Source organism: Salmo trutta, chromosome 6 (assembly GCF_901001165.1).
Source record: "Salmo trutta chromosome 6, fSalTru1.1, whole genome shotgun sequence".
Taxonomy (NCBI): domain Eukaryota; kingdom Metazoa; phylum Chordata; class Actinopteri; order Salmoniformes; family Salmonidae; genus Salmo; species Salmo trutta.
In genome coordinates this window covers 48,693,081-48,710,888 of record NC_042962.1, presented here as the reverse complement: position 1 = coordinate 48,710,888, position 17,808 = coordinate 48,693,081, and the positions used below count along the sequence as shown (strand labels likewise).

The 17,808-nt window shown below is 42.9% G+C and overlaps 1 protein-coding gene and 1 long non-coding RNA gene across 2 annotated transcripts; both read right to left on the bottom strand.

Moving 5' to 3' along the window:
- Positions 1-317: 317 nt before the first annotated feature.
- On the bottom strand, positions 318-2,742 carry LOC115196089 (uncharacterized). Its single transcript, XR_003878802.1, has 3 exons — positions 2,669-2,742; positions 1,603-1,715; positions 318-1,214 (listed from the first exon to the last, which is right to left on the bottom strand). It is a non-coding gene; the product is annotated as an uncharacterized LOC115196089 (long non-coding RNA).
- Positions 2,743-3,978: 1,236 nt separating this feature from the next.
- On the bottom strand, positions 3,979-16,640 carry LOC115196088 (ribose-phosphate pyrophosphokinase 2). Its single transcript, XM_029756622.1, has 7 exons — positions 16,308-16,640; positions 10,651-10,834; positions 7,523-7,621; positions 7,158-7,282; positions 6,707-6,880; positions 5,911-6,070; positions 3,979-5,644 (listed from the first exon to the last, which is right to left on the bottom strand). The coding sequence occupies exons 1-7, from the start codon at positions 16,427-16,429 to the stop codon at positions 5,552-5,554; spliced, it is 957 nt and encodes a 318-aa protein (XP_029612482.1). The 5' UTR covers positions 16,430-16,640; the 3' UTR covers positions 3,979-5,551.
- Positions 16,641-17,808: the final 1,168 nt, after the last annotated feature.

The window sequence follows — 17,808 nt, the reverse complement described above, 5'->3', positions numbered from 1 at the left end:
TTGTTCTGCCCCCTGAACAAGGCTGTTAACCTGTTCCCTAGTGGGCTGTCATTGTAAATAACAATTTGTTTTTAACTGACTCGCCTAGTTAAATTTGTAAAAAAAAATACATTAATCAAAATATTGTGGATTTTCCCAGTGCAAACAGCCTCATAGCCTTGCAGGTTCAAGGGTCATCGCCCACGGGTCGGGTAGAGCACTAAATGTGGGTTACAGTCGGCAGACCAGAGTATTGGCCTTAGTTGACACATACAGAACGTGGGTGGTCCACTAAGTTAAAAACAATGCATGGATAAAGAAAGCATGTCGCAATTCACTTCATAGAAACAAATATTTTTTTTATTACAACATTTCACTGTTTCCATTATTGGTAATGGTATGTGGTAGATTAACATGACTGTTGGGACTTTAGAAAACTCCAAATAATTTGATCGACTGCAGAACACATGGAATTCATTTCCGGTAATGATCTTTTTTCCTTACAATATTAAACAAATCAGAGACAGGGTGCAACACAAAAAGCTATCCCAAATCACATCGATAAAAAAGGTCAACGTACAATAAACGTTTTAAAAACATCAACGTAAATAAAGTCCACACGAGTATCTTCCAAGACTAGATGGATTCTGTTTTTTCATCCTTGGTTCGATAAAAAAAAATATCTGACAGAAAACTTGTATTAACCAATGGGTATGTTAATCATATTACCAGTGTAAAAACAAAAAAAGGTTGTGCATTTTTCCGAAACTAAAATATAAAAAGCCGGACACGGTTGGGGCGTGAATTACCAGGTCGACAAGAGGCCACACAGGAAATTGGATGTCGAACGAGGGATGTAACTTCCTAGATCCAAGGCCACGCCTCCATCCTGTAGCCCTCTCTACCCCGTGTTGATGTTTGGACACCACACCCGACAACTTTGGGACCGTCCACCGTTCCGCCCCTGGTTGGTTGGTAGTACTTCCTCATTCCTGGCTTGGCTAGGCGAGGGCCTGCTCCTCTATTGGTCGAGGTGGTAGGAGGGGCGGGGTCAGCGCCTGGACATGGATGGTCATCCATAGCAGTGCAGCTTTGTGTTGTTGGTCGGTTTTTTCTTGACAAGTTATACAGCTAAAAAGAAGTGAGTGAAAAGAAGGCAATGCAGGAGGAGGGGGTGTACAGTGCATGACGGAGGGATGGTCTTCACGACGACGCCTGCTTCTCCTGTTCAATGGCTGGGAGAGAGACAGAGAGACAAAAGAACAGTGATGAGAATCTCACTGGCAACACCCTTGAGGCATAAATGGGTTTTCACTTAGCCTAGGCCTATCATGTCTACTGTAGCGTAGCTTAGACACACAATGTTAATATTGAAAAGGTAGGACTATATTCTACAGGAGTACCAGTAGGCCTACAGTACAGTAGCCTTCTCATGATGCATCCCACTGGGCAGACATTGGTTCAAAGGAATGTCATTGAAATAACGTGGAATCAACGTTGATTCAACCAGTGTGTGCCCAGTGGGATAGGTCAATAAAAAAAAAAAAAAATAATAATAATTAATATAGTATTCATGTGTCATATCATAATGTCAGACTATTGCATAAATGTCTGTATCCTTACTTTCTTTAGTCGGCAGCGGATTCTTCTCCTGCGTCTCGGTCTTTTTCAGCTTGGTCTTGTCGAAGCTGGCGACCTCCTCGAGATTTGGCTTGTCAGACATGATTGCGACGAGTCTGTCAAAACGAGAAGCATTGTTTTAATTAAACATATGCGCAGACAGCACTGCAGCCACAATAGCTTTTCCTCAAGTGCGCAACTAGGGACGTGACCAAAACGTGTAAGTAGCGCGCCTGCATTCTTTTGTTCGCCTCAAGCAGAGCCTGGTGCAAATTGCCTCACATCCCGTTACCCAATTCAGGGACCATGTCACACACAGGGGCACAAAACCGCACCCCGCAATGAATGGCGCCTAATATTCCCCAAAATGAACATTTACATAACAATACGCGTTCCCATGCTGAGAACGCCGAAAAGAGAAAAAGCGGTTGGCCACACATAACCAACTATGCGTTCAAATCAACGGCTAAAGTATAAAGATACTGTATATTATATGTATTTTTAGTTGTAAATTATTTGTCTACAATGCTGATCAGACTTTAATTCCACGTGCATGGTCTAAGACTCGCCTCTCCCTTGGGCAGCGCAATCTGGAGAACCACCGCCCAGATCCGCTTTACCTTCGAAGATAGGCTCCCAAATTGTACCGCGACTCCCTCAATTAGGCCCATTCATGACTATAGGTGTCATAACATACTATCTAAAGGCACATTTCAAATGTTATTACGCATGACTTTTGACAATTGACTGTAGCCTATCGCCACCACAAAGAATCTGAACAAAGGATATGGATTGATATGGCTAGTGTTACACAGCGAAACTCAAATAGAACACATATCCACTCGTTTCTATTTACTAGTTAGATGTTTCTTTAAAAAAAAAGAGAGGTCGCATCCATCCAATCATCTTTAAAGTCGCACCTTTTGTCCTTGGCATGGTACAGGTTAGAATGTTCTCGCAATGATACAATCATGTTAGTTACAGTATTATGGCAGCATTTCAGCAAATGTCATGTATCCTATTTTTATATGACCAATACCATAAAGTTAATATGAATATCAGTGCTTACCAAAGTTGGACTGATTGACTAACGGTACTTCTCCGGGCTTTGCGTTGCAGCAGTGTGTCCCGCCTTTGCGCAGGCATAGGAGATATACTGAGCGATATGCAAATGAGCCTGACGTCATCATTACAGCTCCCATCCAGGAGCGATTTGGACATGAAATACATGCTATATTAAAATTAGATTACATTTGAACCTCATTTTTCAACGGCGGGAATTTGACCAAATTATTCAGACGTGATACGTGCCCAACATTTCACAAATGTGTTTTTAATCACTTTATTCACCGAGTTTCAGGCACCACAGAGAGAAGTATGCGCAACACGCCACCTGTCGGAAAATTGAGGTATGTACCACATACTGTATTTATCACCATTATCATGTGACTTTTTCTTACACCCTTTTGATTTCTAAAAGAGCAAAAAACATGTCCCTTCTATTAACTCGGTTTGGCAAGTAGTCATATGGTCTCTATGAACAAACGCATATGATTATTCCCACTGGCAAATTGTATCTATTGTTTGTTACTATTAAGACGTTTAAGTTAAGTGCTATTAGATAGTTAATGATCCTTTGTGAAGTATGTTGTTATGGTTACGTGACAGTTTGGCCTGGTCCAGATTAAATACCTAATAAGCACGTGGATGCCAACTATGGATCTTTTCATCAGCCACTATCCACCACTAAGGAATCAAAAATGACAGTCCTCATGTCTACTGAGAAACTGTTGCCAACTCCCCATACAGAACGTGACAAGGCAGTAATAAGCCCCCCCCCCAAGGTTATAGGCATATATATGATATACTATACATGGCTGTAGCCATCAGCCACACCATCCAGCATCTCCCTTCAAGGGGGCCCCTTGTTGGCAGTTGTCTCAGTCTGAGCCTAGACAAGGATATTCGTCCTGGTTGGTCCTTGGATGGGAGTCCAGGGCAAAGCGTCTCAGACTAGGAGTGCTGATCTAGGACCAGTTTAGCCTTTTAGATCACAATGAATAAGATTACATGGTCCAGGAGGACCTGATCCTAGATGGTGGTTGGGCGGTGGTGTTGCATGGCCAGTTTAGTGAACTCACCTTTCTGAAGACCTGTGACAAACATTCATTCAACCAGGGTCCTTTCTTGCTTTCACATGGCACTGCCACCGGATTATGGTGCTATGAGTAGCAACACATACTCCTCATATGGCCACCTAATAACTCGCATCTTCCAATGGGATCACCATAGGGAAAATAACAGTGTACTGTCGATAACAATTCATCTGAGGATTCTCAGTAACCAAAGGTCAAAGAAAAGAAGACAGTCAGCATTATGTAATGTCATTGTCAGTTTATTGTTAATGAAAACCCTGGTGGTGTAAAAATAAACGTGTGGCTGCCTGTCCGCCAGCAGTTTTCAACCAATCCGCTAATTCATTCTGAAGACTGCCTTTGGCGCACACTCACCGTACAACAGGAGAAAATGAACACAGAGGAGTTACACTCGTACATTATAAAACTTTAACAAACATTTGGAAAAAAAACAAAAAAAAAAACACTAAAGACATGAGGAAAGTAGAACTTTGAAGTTCATGACCTTTTGGGTGTGGGTTGTTCGACCAATCACCCTTTGACAAGATGGATAAACTTGATATACGGAGGTACTGTCCCCAGTTTTTCCAAGTTATCGGATTAAATGCATAGAAATGGAGCGGGTGTATCATTGACTTGAATGTGGATACCCGTTCTATTCATTTAATCCTATCGGCGAAATCTGAAAAATAACTTTTGAAAAACTGGGCAGCAGGAGATTAGTAGTGGTGTTGGGAGTTTTAGTAAATGAGCAATTTCAAGATAGTAATAAAATCAGAAATACGAAGGTGAGTATGAGGCCCTGCAATGACACCAGTCCGTCACAAGAGGGAGTGCACCATTAGGTGCATACCAAATGAAGGAAACTAAAATGGCAAATCAGATTTGGCCTTGTTACGTGGCACTAACGAAATAATGTTTGAACTAGAATGCCAGAAAATGTGGAAATGCTTACAACAACTGTCTCCCTCATATCTCAAATTGAATTCCATGATACAATATTGGGACTTTGAGACAATGCTAGATGCTTAAACATTATGTAGGTATCTGCTGGTTGAACAAATACAGCCTCTACTCTGGATCTTTTTGATAAAAAAAAAACTTGACTTAAGTTCCACACTAACCAAATGTTGCTGGTTAAAGAAATTTAAAAGAAAAAAAAATGTTAAAAAAAAAATCAGCTGTTGATGACTAAACAACCCTGGGTGGCATTGATTAGCACACACTGCAGCAAAACATTTCACAACAGAAAATGAAGACAGGCATTTATTGTACAGATAGTCCCTCCCTGTTTGCTACCGTTTTGAGTCGAGTGAATAGGACCCTGGTATTTCGTAATCGGCGTGTATTGATGAAACAAAGGTGCATCTAAAACCAACAGTATTGCAGATTCTCAAGAAGTGACATGACACAATGGAATGCTTTCATTTATAGTGAAATGTAAGAAAAATGGAGGTACAACAAACAGGAACATCGTTAGGCAATGGACCTTTGGTTAAAATGACAGCCAGATCCCTTGGGTGGCATGGCTGGCAAAGCATGATATTGAAACAAACACGGTAAGGAAATCTTAACATGGTAATAAGCATAAATAGAAACTTGCTGGTCTCAAAGAGGAGGTGATACTCTTTCTTGGGTCTCCACACGGAACAACGGAGCTGGGAAAGTGGGCGTGGCCTTTAGGAATCGGTCACGTGTAATTGGCCCAAACCGTCAGGGTTTAAGGACTTCCGGGAGGGCGTGGTCGTTGAAGGTGCGAGCTGATTGGAGCATGAGGAGAGAAACGGCCGCTGTGCCCTCTTGCTCGTGGCCATCCTTTACAAGGGCACGTGGCTGAAGAGGTAGGACACCGACTCGCCGTTGTGGGTTCTCCTGATCGCCTCGGCCAGGATCATGGCTATATCTATGATCTGGTGGAGACCATTGAAATACAACATAATATATACACATCTCTATGGCAGACTGCCATCAACCAGTACCTCAGGTCAGGTAACCTATAGGGCAGCCAATCAATCCTGGTTGGAATGGTTAGCTCTAACAGCAGCTAGCTACAGTTTCGAGACATGGGAGAGGCAAAATGCTGCATGTATCAACAAAGGGATTCCTCAAACCTCATTGGCTAAAAGGTACCAGGACGTGTGAGTAAACAGGAAGTGCCCATCTGGACAGTGGGTACCTGGATCTTTGGGCACGACTTCATCTTCTCCTCCTGGGGGATGGTGTTGGTGACCACCACGGCCTCGAAGGGAGCATCGTTGATACGCGCGATGGCCGGACCGGAAAATATGCCGTGCGTGAGGATAGCATAGACCTTGATCGCACCGGCATCAATCAATCTAGAGAGAGATATGAGTGGTGTAATAACAAAAAAAAAAAAGTGACAGTAATATGGAAACTGCGTTTGAAAGTCATAAAATAATGCATATGAGCAAAGTGGAAAAATTAAATATGCACAAGCATCAAATAGAAGAGTGAAATGTTGAAGCGTTTCAGAGACAGTGAAACGGGAGCCATGGTTGAGATTGGAACAAACGATAATGACTTCCAGGTTTTTCCCCCCTTTTCTCTCGGGCCGCCTATGTCCAAACAGTAAAATAAAAATAGCAGAAAACTTGCTTTAAAAACAGCTACGTTTTGTAACTGCAGCAAACAGGAGGGCTTCTACATTTGGCCAAGCCCCCCATTTTGATGCAGAAAAAAAACCGAGTGGATTTTGAGTCTCCATATCACTTCTCACCCTCGACACAATCTCATTAGGTTTGATACAATGGTTCAGGTCAATAACCAATACGGTGATTTGAGATCAACGGATGCTCAACAGATGAGCCTACACAGCAACCATCTATAAATACTGACTTGTATTGACACCACAAGCCACAAGTCAAACACAAATAAACTAGATCAAGGCCATGGTAGAGTAACTTTGGGGATATTAGCTGTGTGAGTGTATATATACACGTGTGGTTGCTCACTTCTCAGCAGCTTTGCAGATGGTACCGCAGGTGTCGGCCATGTCGTCGACCAAGATGGCCACGCGGTCCTTCACGTCTCCGACCAGGACCATGCGGTCCACCTCGTTGGCCTTCTTCCTCTCCTTGTGGATGAGGGCAAACTCCACATTCAGACGGTCAGCGATGGAGGTCACTCTGGATACAGGAATTTAAAACAAAGAGATGAGAAATGAGATGTGCATGTCAGCACTCAGCTGAAATAGCATCTAATTCGCATGACCTCCAGAAAGTCTAGAATAACTAATCTCCAAGATGGACCAGTACAAAGAAACACCAAATGAAAAGGTTAAACAAGGGAGAGATGAACAGGTCCAAACATTTGACTTTCCCCATAGCTTTTCCACATTGTTGAAGTCCTCAGGACCAGCCGTATCTGGTTCATGTGACCCTGCCACATTGAATTGTTTATTACCGTTTGGCTCCTCCAGCGTCAGGGGACACAATGCAGCTGTTCTTCCACTCTGGAATGTTCTCCCGGATCCATTGGAGGACCGCGGGCTCTGCATACAGGTTGTCCACGGCGATGTCGAAGAATCCCTACAGAGAGATCAGAAAAAAGTTTAAAACATTTCCCCTTTAACATGAGAATATACAGCCTCTCCCATTAGCCTAATATTGAGCAAAAACATAGCGACAACCCCAGACTTCACTGCAATAACTTGGAATGAAACTAACGACTACTACTAGTCGTTTCAATTCAATATAACTTCATTTAAAATCGACAGGGGAAACTGCACCCTGCGACTGCACTGCTGTGACGTGTTAGACGCTGCCTACCTGGATCTGCGAGGCGTGGAGGTCCATTGTGATGATGTGGTCGGCGCCGGCTACAGACAGCATGTTGGCCACCAGCTTGGCTGAGATAGGAGCACGACTCTGGGACAGAGGGAGTTACAGGCTCTTTCAAACGAAGCACACAATGTTATTATTCGGCGTGGCAACAATTGTAGTACTACAGTAAAATGCCCTGGATTTAAATAACTAGTCCAAGTCTAAATCCTCTGCTCCGCCACAAGGAACACAATCCAGGCCAGGTGACGGACAACAGGCGATGGTTGGCTACAGGTTGTGGCGTGTTCAACACAGACACCTTGGTCTTCTGTGGTTAATGCACACACAGCCCTCTGTAGCCAAATAGCAGCACAAGGTGACTGTAGAGACTCTGGTTTCAGGGGACAAATCACAACTCACAGGTTACTTTATCTACACACACACACACACACACCACACACACACACACACACACACACACGTTCAACTCTGGCAAGACGCTTGTTTCAACATCTATTTTGTTCTAGGTCACATTCCACAGTGCCATGAATTGATTTAACATGCCTCGGGGAAAAGACAACAGTGATAGGCCTATATGTGGAATTAAACATCCATCATTTGGTAGAAGCAAACATACCCCGTGTAAATCCTTCTCGTATTGAACTTTGATTTACAAACATAAGTAAACCCTCTGAAATCGGTTATGTCCTGTTCTAGAACTTGTAGTTCCGAGTGTTTGTATAGGCTACAGATGTATTTCGCAACTCGTCCTCCAGTAACCCCTACAGCACACATTTTTGTTGTAGGCCCAGACGAGCACACCTGATGCAACTAATCAAGCCCTCAATGAGTTGAATCAGGGTTTCGACTAGATGGGATGCCCCTAATGTCAGAAGTGACTTTTCAAAGCAGGTTAGGAACACTGAAGGTTAGGAAAAGGGTTAGCTAAATTGCAAAAATTCTCCAACGTGACCTCGAATATACAAGTTATGACGTCACTGACATTAGCAGGATCCCTGCTAGACATGACCTTGAATCAGTTAAGTCAGCCCGGGGCTACAACAAAAATGTGTGCTGCTGGGGGTACACGGGAGGACTGGAGCAGGGCTACAGTATGCCACTACATTAGAGGGGCCTTTGAGGTCCGGCATGTTACACCTTCATGTTAGAAAACATAGGGCTCCCGAGTGGCGCAGCGGTCTAAGACACTGCATCTCAGTGCAAGAGGCGTCACTAGTACCTGGTTCGAAATCACATCCGGCCCGTGATTGGGAGTCCCATAGGGCGGCGCACAATTGGCCCAGCGTCGCCCGGAGTAGGCCGTCATTGTAAATAAGAATTTGTTCGACTGACTTGCCTAGTTAAATAAAGGTTAAATATGCTCCAAAACGTTACAGATCTCGTGCTTAGGGTCTCATGATAGTAACTGGTGCTTGATACAATGTCTTTGGGGAGAAAGAGGGAGAAACGGTGGAATATAGGATAGGCCTCAGAACAAGTGTGGCTTGCTACATGAGGAAACTGTTGTTACTTTATTAACTGAAACAGTGTGTGACAATCATTTACCAGATAAGCAGTGGTCTGTGAACCTTTTCTCCCCTCTTGGAATGCCTGCCGTCACCTTTCAGTTAAGTAACATTAGCACGAACTGTTAATGAGAATTAGGCCTAATTGTTGTCAGGTGATGAACCATGCTCCGATTCAAACCTACAGCTATATATTTGGGAGCCGCTGTATTTTTCGTATGGTTTTTGTGTAGTAACACATTAGTTATTGGATGACATTCACATTTCAAGAATCTCAATGTAGCTACCCTTTGCCTTGATGACAGCTTTGTACACTCTTGGCATTCTCTCAACCAGCTTCACCTGGAATGCTTTTCCAACAGTCTTGGAGTTCCCACATATGCTGAGCACTTGTTGGCTGCTTTTCCTTCACTCTGCGGTCCAACTCATCCTAAACCACCTCAACTGGGTTGAGGTCGGGTGATTGTGGAGGCCAGGACATTGATGCAGCACTCCATTACTCTCCTTGGTCAAATATCCCTTACACAGCCTGGAGGTGTGGTGGGTCACTGTCCTGTTAAAAAACAAATTATAGTCCCACTAAGCGTAAACAAGATGGGATGGCATATTGCTGCAGAATGCTGTGGTAGCCATGCTGGTTAAGTGTGCATTGAATTCTAAATAAATCAGTGTCACCAGCAAAGCACCCCCACACCACCTCCATGCTTCACGGTGGGAACAATACATGCAGAGATCATCCGTTCACCTACTCTGAGTCTCACAAAAACACAGTGGTTGGAACCAAAAATCTAAATTTAGGGCAGATTTCCACTGGTCGAATGTCCATTGCTTGTGTTTCTTGGCCCAAGCAAGTATCTTCTTAGTAGTGGTTTCTTTGCAGCAATTCGACCATGAAGGCCTGATTCACGCAGTCTCCTCTGAACAGTTGATTTTGAGATGTGTCCGTTACTTGAACTCTGAAGATTTATTCAGTCCTCATGAGACCCAGTTTCATCATAGTGCTTGATGGTTTTTGCAACTGCACTTGAAGAAACTTTCGAAGTTCGACATTTTCCGGATTGACTGACCTTCATGTCTTAAAGTGCTGGACTGTCGTTTCTCTTTTCTTATTTGAGCTGTTCTTGCCATAATATGGACTTGGTCTTTTACCAAATAGGGCTATCGCCTGTATACCACCCCTACCTTGTCACAACGGATGAAGGAAATCAATTCCACCATTTAACTTTTATCAAGGCACACCTGTTAATTGAAATTAATTCCAGGTGACTACTTCATGAAGCTGGTTAAGAGAATGCCAAGAGTGTGCAAACCTGTCATCAAGGCAAAGGTTCTTCTACTTTGAAGAATCTGAAATATATTTTGATTTGTTTAACACTTTTTTGGTTACTACATGATTCCATATGTTATTTCATAGTTTGATGTCTTCACTATTATTCTACAATATAGAAAATAGTACAAATAAAGAAAAACCCTTGAACGAGTAGGTGTGTCCAAACTTTTGACTGGTACTGTAAATACGCTACGTTTCGCACTACATACGGAACACCACACAGTGAATCACAGTAGTGACTTATTTGTGCCTGGGAGCAGCCCGGCAGGTAGGCTTACCTTGTCTTTTTTATCCTGTCGGGCGTAGGGGAAGCAGGGGATGACGGCGGTGACGCGGGACGACGAGGCGATCTTGCACGCGTTGATCATGATCAGCAGCTCCATCAGGTTGTCGTTGATCTCCCCGCAGCCGCTCTGCACAATGTAGACGTCCTCGCCGCGCACGCTCTCCCCGATCTCCACGCTGACCAAGAGAAGCGGCATTATTATTATTATTTAGTGTCATCTTAAGGAAAGGATGAGGATCATAATTCTTACCACCACCATGGAACCTCTCACTCACCTCCACACTGAGGTAGAGAAGATCATCCCTTCCTCCTCATTACCCTGCTCTTATCGCTCTACGCCTATAGCTCCTATACCCTGACGGAGAAGGCTGATCATAATCTTCTCACCAAGGACCTTTATCAACTAGGCCATCTCCCCTCCCCCTACAAGGTATGCTAAGAAAAAAGGGCAACCGCTACTCACTCATGAAAGATACTGCACCAAGAATCACTTTCCAACAACACAGTATCATAACTGCACGCCAAAAGCGGAGGACTGGAGGAGGTCTGGTGCAGTAAATTGGAGTGATCAGAGCGAGCTTAACGTTGACTAACTAGCCTCACATGAGAACTCATTTGAAAGTGTGTGTGGAAAAGCAGACTTCCGGGAATCAGTGTACACACACACACCATCTCTCCACAAGTTGCAGGCATCAAAACAAGTAAAAAAAGAAACGTCAAACATTCCAGACAGGACAACCCCCTTTTCCTGCCTCCGCTGGAGTCATGTGCTCACATCTGACCAAGAGAGGCAATTAACGCAACAGCCGGTCTACCTATCTGAACCACCCAGAAGAGGAGGCACGAGGGAATCTGTGTTCTAAGGGGAGAGCGTAAGCAAGACGTGAGGAGACACGAGACCAACCGCTACGGTACAGACTAGGACTGTCGCAGAGTATTAAAAAAAAGTGAAAGTGTTCTTTCAACCAATTGTTTTTTAAACATGTATTTTTCCATATATAGGCACACACTAAGTTAATAAAATCAGTATGCACTGAGCTTGTCTGATGCACTGAGCTTGTCTGATGCTTTAAGCGCACTGTTTGATGAAATAATTAAGACACACAAGATAATCAGTTGAAAAAAAACCTGTTCCTGACCCCCCTCCTCCTGCTGCTGTCCTTCGCAGATTATGTTGCTGGTAATAGGCTACACAATAAGCCTGGTTGTAACTATATTTGAGAAGTAAAAATTAAGAATCATGTTGTTAAACCTGCAACATTTTGTCTTAACTAGGCCTAAGAAGAGTATGAAGTATTTACCGTGTGTACCGGTAGATAAGTCTTAAGCTACAATTACGCTCCTTTGCTTGTGCAGTCTGAATGTGCCATCCCCGCGGCCTAGTCACTAGCTAGCACAATATGGTAACGTTAGCGAGCTAGCAAAACATTTGGCAATAGGCTGGCACTGGCAGTATGGGATTATGGAGAGTGCATTCAATTGTTTATTTGTCATCTTGCTACGTAGTTATCTGGCTGTGGGACACTGCACTAACTCAGCAGCTAACACAGGCAGCTGTTTCATCGAAACTAGCTAATCTATTGTCTAACGTTATTAGCTACAGTGGTTAGCTAGCTTAGAGAAGTATTTACTGTTGTGTGCATTCCGTCTGTGCACTTAGCTTGCTACCATCCCATAGCCTACATTGCATATGAAGTAGAGATCGACCAATTAATTGGCATGGCCGATTAATTAGGGCCATTGTCAAGTTTTCATAATCGGTAATTGGCATTTTTGGACGCCGATTACATTGACCTCCACGAGGAGACTGCGTGGCAGGCTGACCACCTGTTACGCAAGTGCAGCAAGGAGCCAAGGTAAGGTGCTAGCTAGCATTAAACTTATCTTAGAAAAAACTATTCTCATAATCACTAGTTAACTACACATGGTTGATGATATTACTAGTTTAACTAGCTTGTCCTGCGTTGCAAATAATCAATGGGGTGCCTGTTAATTTATCATCAAATCACAGCCTACTTCGCCAAACGGGTGATGATTTAACAAGCGCATTCACAAAAAAAGCACTGTCAATGTACCAATGTACCTAACCATAAACATCAATGCCTTTCTTAAAATCAATATACAAGTATATTTTTTTTAAACCTGCATATTTAGTTAAATTATTTTAATGTAAGCAGGCAATATTAACTAGGGAAATTGTGTCACTTCTCTTGCGTTCTGTGCAAGCAGAGTCAGGGTATATGCAGCCGTTTGGGTCGCCTGGCTCGTTGCGAACTGTGTGAAGACCATTTCTTCCTAACAAAGACCGTCATTAATTTGCCAGAATTGTACATAATTATGACATAACATTGAAGGTTGTGCAATGTAACAGCAATATTTAGACTTAGGGATGCCACCCGTTTGATAAAATATGGAACAGTTCCGTAATTCACTGAAAGAATAAACGTTTCGTTTTCGAAATTATCGTTTCCGGATTCGACCATATTAATGACCTAAGGCTCGCATTTCTGTGTGTTTATTATATTATAATTAAGTCTATGATTTGATAGAGCAGTCTGACTGAGCGGTGGTAGGCAGCAGCAGGCTCGTAAGCATTCATTCAAACAGCACTTTCCTGCATTTGCCAGCAGCTCTTCGCTGTGCTTGAAGCACAGCGCTGTTTATGACTTCATGCCTATCAACTCCCGAGATTAGCCCGGCAATAGTATAGTGCCTATAAGAACATCCAATAGTCAAAGGTATATCAAATACAAACGGTTTAGAGAGAGAAATAGTCCTATAATAACTACAACCTAAAACTTCTTACCTGGGAATATTGAAGACTCATGTTAAAAGGAACCACTAGCTTTCATATGTTCTGAGCAAGGAACTTAAACTTGAGCTTTTTTTTACTTTCTTCTCATCACTGTGTTTTTGCATTATTTAAACCAAATTGAACATGTCTCATTATTTATTTGAGACTAAATTGACTTTTATTTATGCATTATATTAAGATAAAATAAGTGTTCATTCAGTATTGTTGTAATTGTCATTATTACAAATATATATATATATTTTTGGTCCTCCAATAATCAGTCGACCTCTAATATGAAGTGTGACTGGCTCATCCATGGATGTACGGAGAAAATGCCCTAATTGTTTCCCTTTTTTGTTAGCTCCCCCACGCAGGGGTTTGTGCTCTTTGATTGGCTCAAAGTCAAATTGAGGGCCACTGACAAGCATTGCGATTCTAGAAGTAGAATCAGTAGGTTCGTCGTTACAGGTTCTGCTTTTGTTCTTGCAAGAGAAGGAACGGCCTCCCACTGTGATAAATACCTATCGGCCGTGAGATTCTCGGTGTGTTTCATCATTTTTATTCATTTAACTAGGCAAGTCCGTCAAGAACAAATTCTTATTTACAATGACAGCATCCTGCGGGGACGGTGGCTGGGATGAAAAAAAAATAATATAGGACAACACATATCACAACAAGTGACACCACAACATAAAGAGAGACCTAAGACAACACAACAGCCACACAACACAGCATGGTAGCAACACAAAACATGGTACAAACATTGGGCACAGACAACAGCACCAAGGGCAAGAAGGTAGAGATGACAATACATCATGCGAAGCAGTCACAACTGTCAGTAAGAGTGTTCATGATTGAGTCTTTGAATGAAGAGATGGAGATAGAACTGTCCAGTTTGAGTGTTTGTTGCAGCTTTCTCCAGTAGCGAGCTGCAGCGAACTGAAAAGACGAACGACCCAGGGATGTGTGCGCTTTGGGGACCTTAACAGAATATGACTTGCAGAACAGGTGTTGAATGTGGAGGATGAGGGTTGCAGTAGATATCTCACATAGGGGGGAGTGAGGCCTAAGTGGGTTTAATAAATCAGCATCAACCAGAGGGTCTTGCGACGAGTATACAGAGATGACCAGTTTACAGAGGAGTATAGAGTGCAGCGATGTGTCCTATAAGGAGCATTGGTGGCAAATCTGATGGCTGAATGGTAAAGAACATCTAGCAGCACGAGAGCACCCTTACCTGCCGATCTATAAAATCACATCTCCGTAATCTAGCATGGGTAGGATGGTCATCTGAATCAGGGTTAGTTTGGCAGCTGGGGGAAAGAGGGGCGTTTACGATAAAGGAAACCATGTCTAGATTTAACCTTAGCTTTGCTATGTGCTGAGTGAAGGACAGTGTACCGTCTAGCCTTACTCCCAAGTACTTGTATGAGGTGACTACCTCAAGCTCTAAACCCTCAGAGGTAGTAATAGCACCTGTGTGAAGAGGGGCATTCTTCTTACCAAACCACATGACCTTTGTTTTGGAGGTGTTCAGAACAAGGTTAGAGGCAGAGAAAGCTTTGGCGTAGAGCATTTAACACAAAATCCTGGGAGGGGCCAGCTGAGTATAAGACTATCCTCTGCAATGATCTTCCCACTTTTCGTCCTTGCAAGGAGGACATCCCACAATAAGATCATATTTATCGGTGTCCCACTATGAGGCCAATCTTTCTCCAAAAGTATCCACAAATTCTAATGCAGATTATTGTATTAATATAGCTGACAAAAACCCATTATTGCACATAGGGGACAAGTAATGTAGCTAGGCTAAATCAATAGGAGACCTTAGCTCACCTTGGTTCATGGGGCAGTGCAGTGAACTCACTCACACCCATTGCATCACATTGCAAGTAATGTAACGTCAACATGCACCAGCGCAGGTTTATGTAGTTAACATCTCTACTTAACAATTAGGTCAGCTTGCTTACTCGCTGGAAATGAACCTAGATTAAGTGCATGACATCATTTAGGCTAAAATGGAACTGAGGGTGGCAGCAGGGCAAACAATTATAGCAACAATTCAGATAAGGAAAATGTATAAATGAAAAACATTTTATATTTGAGTCATTTTAGCAGAGGCTCATATTGCACCTGTAAATTGCTCTGTATTAGGGTTAAGTGCATGACAATGTCGGCGGAGATGGAACCAGGGGCAAACAATTATAGGAACAATTCGGATAAAAAAAACGTATATATATTTTTTTTTTAGCAGAGGCTCTTATCCAGAGCGACTAAAAGTACACTTAGGGCACATCGACCGATTTTTCACTTAGTCGGTTAGGGGATTCAAACAGCAGGCTTTTTGGTTGCTGGCCCAACACTCTTACCCACTAGGCTACCTGCACAGTTATCACTCAGTTATTTTCATTACATTTTGTCGCTACAACGTTTCAAGACGTTTGCATACTGAACGTGGCCTTGTTCTCTGTTGGTTCTGTTTACACGAACTGTTGACTATTATCAAGTCACGTCAGTCTTTTCGCAAACTAGCTAGCATGTTGTATCTTTCAAAGTTACGACTAAACAATGAACACCAGCATGCGCGACCATGGGATTACATAACTAGATATAACTAACTAGCCAATTTAGGGGTTGATGTAATAACGTCAGCAAACTAGCGTTATTCAGTGACGTTCGCATTGCTGGCAAACTTACTACTCCTGCGCACATGTGCATGCATGACCCAGGCTGCAGTAAGTTAACGTCCAGCACCAGCGAGCTTGCTAGGCTAGCTCAGCTAACGCAGCTGGCAAGTTAGCTAATCATGCACGTATCTAAAGACAGACGAGAAATGCGTAAAAAAATTAACCTACCATGTTTCTTGGTTGGAGAATTTCTTCGTTATCACTTTCCCCAATTCCAGTCCGAGGCGATCAGCCACTTTTTGTGACAGGTCTTGGTGGGAGCTCCCGCTGAAAAGCACGATGTTCGGCATGTCCTAAATATTTCTGTGCAATTTGGTTATGCGAGTAGGAGATTTTTGATGCAACAATTATCCCTCAAGGGGCAAGTTAGCTAACAAGTTAACTTATTATCGCTGTAGCCCACGCATGGCAGATCAGCACGAGAGGAGACCTAAAACTGAAAAGGATGCGAGAATCGTGTTTGCATGGTAGAGCGGAAATGCCGCTTCCTAATTCTTCTTCTTCTTCTTGTTCTTATTTGGGATTGTTTTGGCGGCTCGCATCCGATTTCAGGTGCATGCACTGCCACCTACTGTACTGGAGTATGAGGCTATTCACGGCGTACCGACATAAAATTATTTGTGATACACTATTATACTGTTGGGGAAAAGGAAAAGTTATCCTACCAACCATTAGCCCTCAATAAAATGATAAAAAAACACCACCCTATTCCACTATTTACCCTATCAACTCTTACTCAACACCTCCTGCAACCTTGCAAACCCAAGTATTTCTCTGCAGCTGCCATCCCCTTCCTCATTGGACAAAATCGATGCCTTTCTTCTTAGGTGGGTTTTTTCTGCGGTTGGCATCCAACATTACGGTCCATGCTATTTGGAAGACCAAAACTCCAACCCACCAAAACAGGCTGACATTTCAGGCAGTCTTTTCAAACAGCTTTTACACTAAAATGACATTATCATAATTTTCACAATTTCACAGTATTATTCCAACCTCATACTGTGGAAATATATTTAAAACCGGGAAAAAAGTGTTTTGTCTGCACTGGGCCTTAAAAAAAAGAGAATGTATTTGCTTGTCCTGCCTCACATACATCAGGCCTACTACGACTGACTAACGCCTCAATCACACCGACAGCGTCATTGCATTTTGGTACACCAGAAGTACATTCAATTCCAAGTAACGCTGCGTTTGCCTTGCAGCTTTGCGTTGCAGAGGCATTTGCAGTGCGTTCTGTGTGGTGCATATGTTGGATTTATCAAACGTGTGCGTCAAACTGTATGCGTAGACGGCTTGACAGAAATGGTAGCAGAAGGTGAGAGTTGAACTTTTGTTGCACACATATCCCGATGATACTGCGTACTATTTTGAGCAATGGCACTATTGGTGTGATCAAGGCATAGTAGTTACACGTACTGTTGGTTTGAAAAGCACATTGGCCAGAGAGTCGGAAAGGAACGGTCCCTTACAGATTGTGGTCTTTCAAACTGTCCTCACAGTCCCCCCCCTTTACCCTTTAGGGCCTTTGGATCTGTGTGTTTTAACTTGATTTAACTCTGAGATTGTAGTCAGATGATACCTCAAGTGCCTCTTTTATCCACACACAGAAACCTTTGTCAACGCCTTGGTGATACACTCCCTCTTAATATGCTCACATGAGAAGCATCAC

Coding starts and splice junctions, on each gene's coding strand:
- LOC115196088 (XM_029756622.1), bottom strand. CDS start 16,429: ATGCCGAACATCGTGCTTTTCAGCGGGAGCTCCCACCAAGACCTGTCA. Junction 7,622..10,650: donor GACAGGATAAAAAAGACAAG/GTAAGCCTACCT, acceptor CCTCTGTCCCAG/AGTCGTGCTCCTATCTCAGC. Junction 7,283..7,522: donor TCCACGCCTCGCAGATCCAG/GTAGGCAGCGTC, acceptor ATCTCTCTGTAG/GGATTCTTCGACATCGCCGT.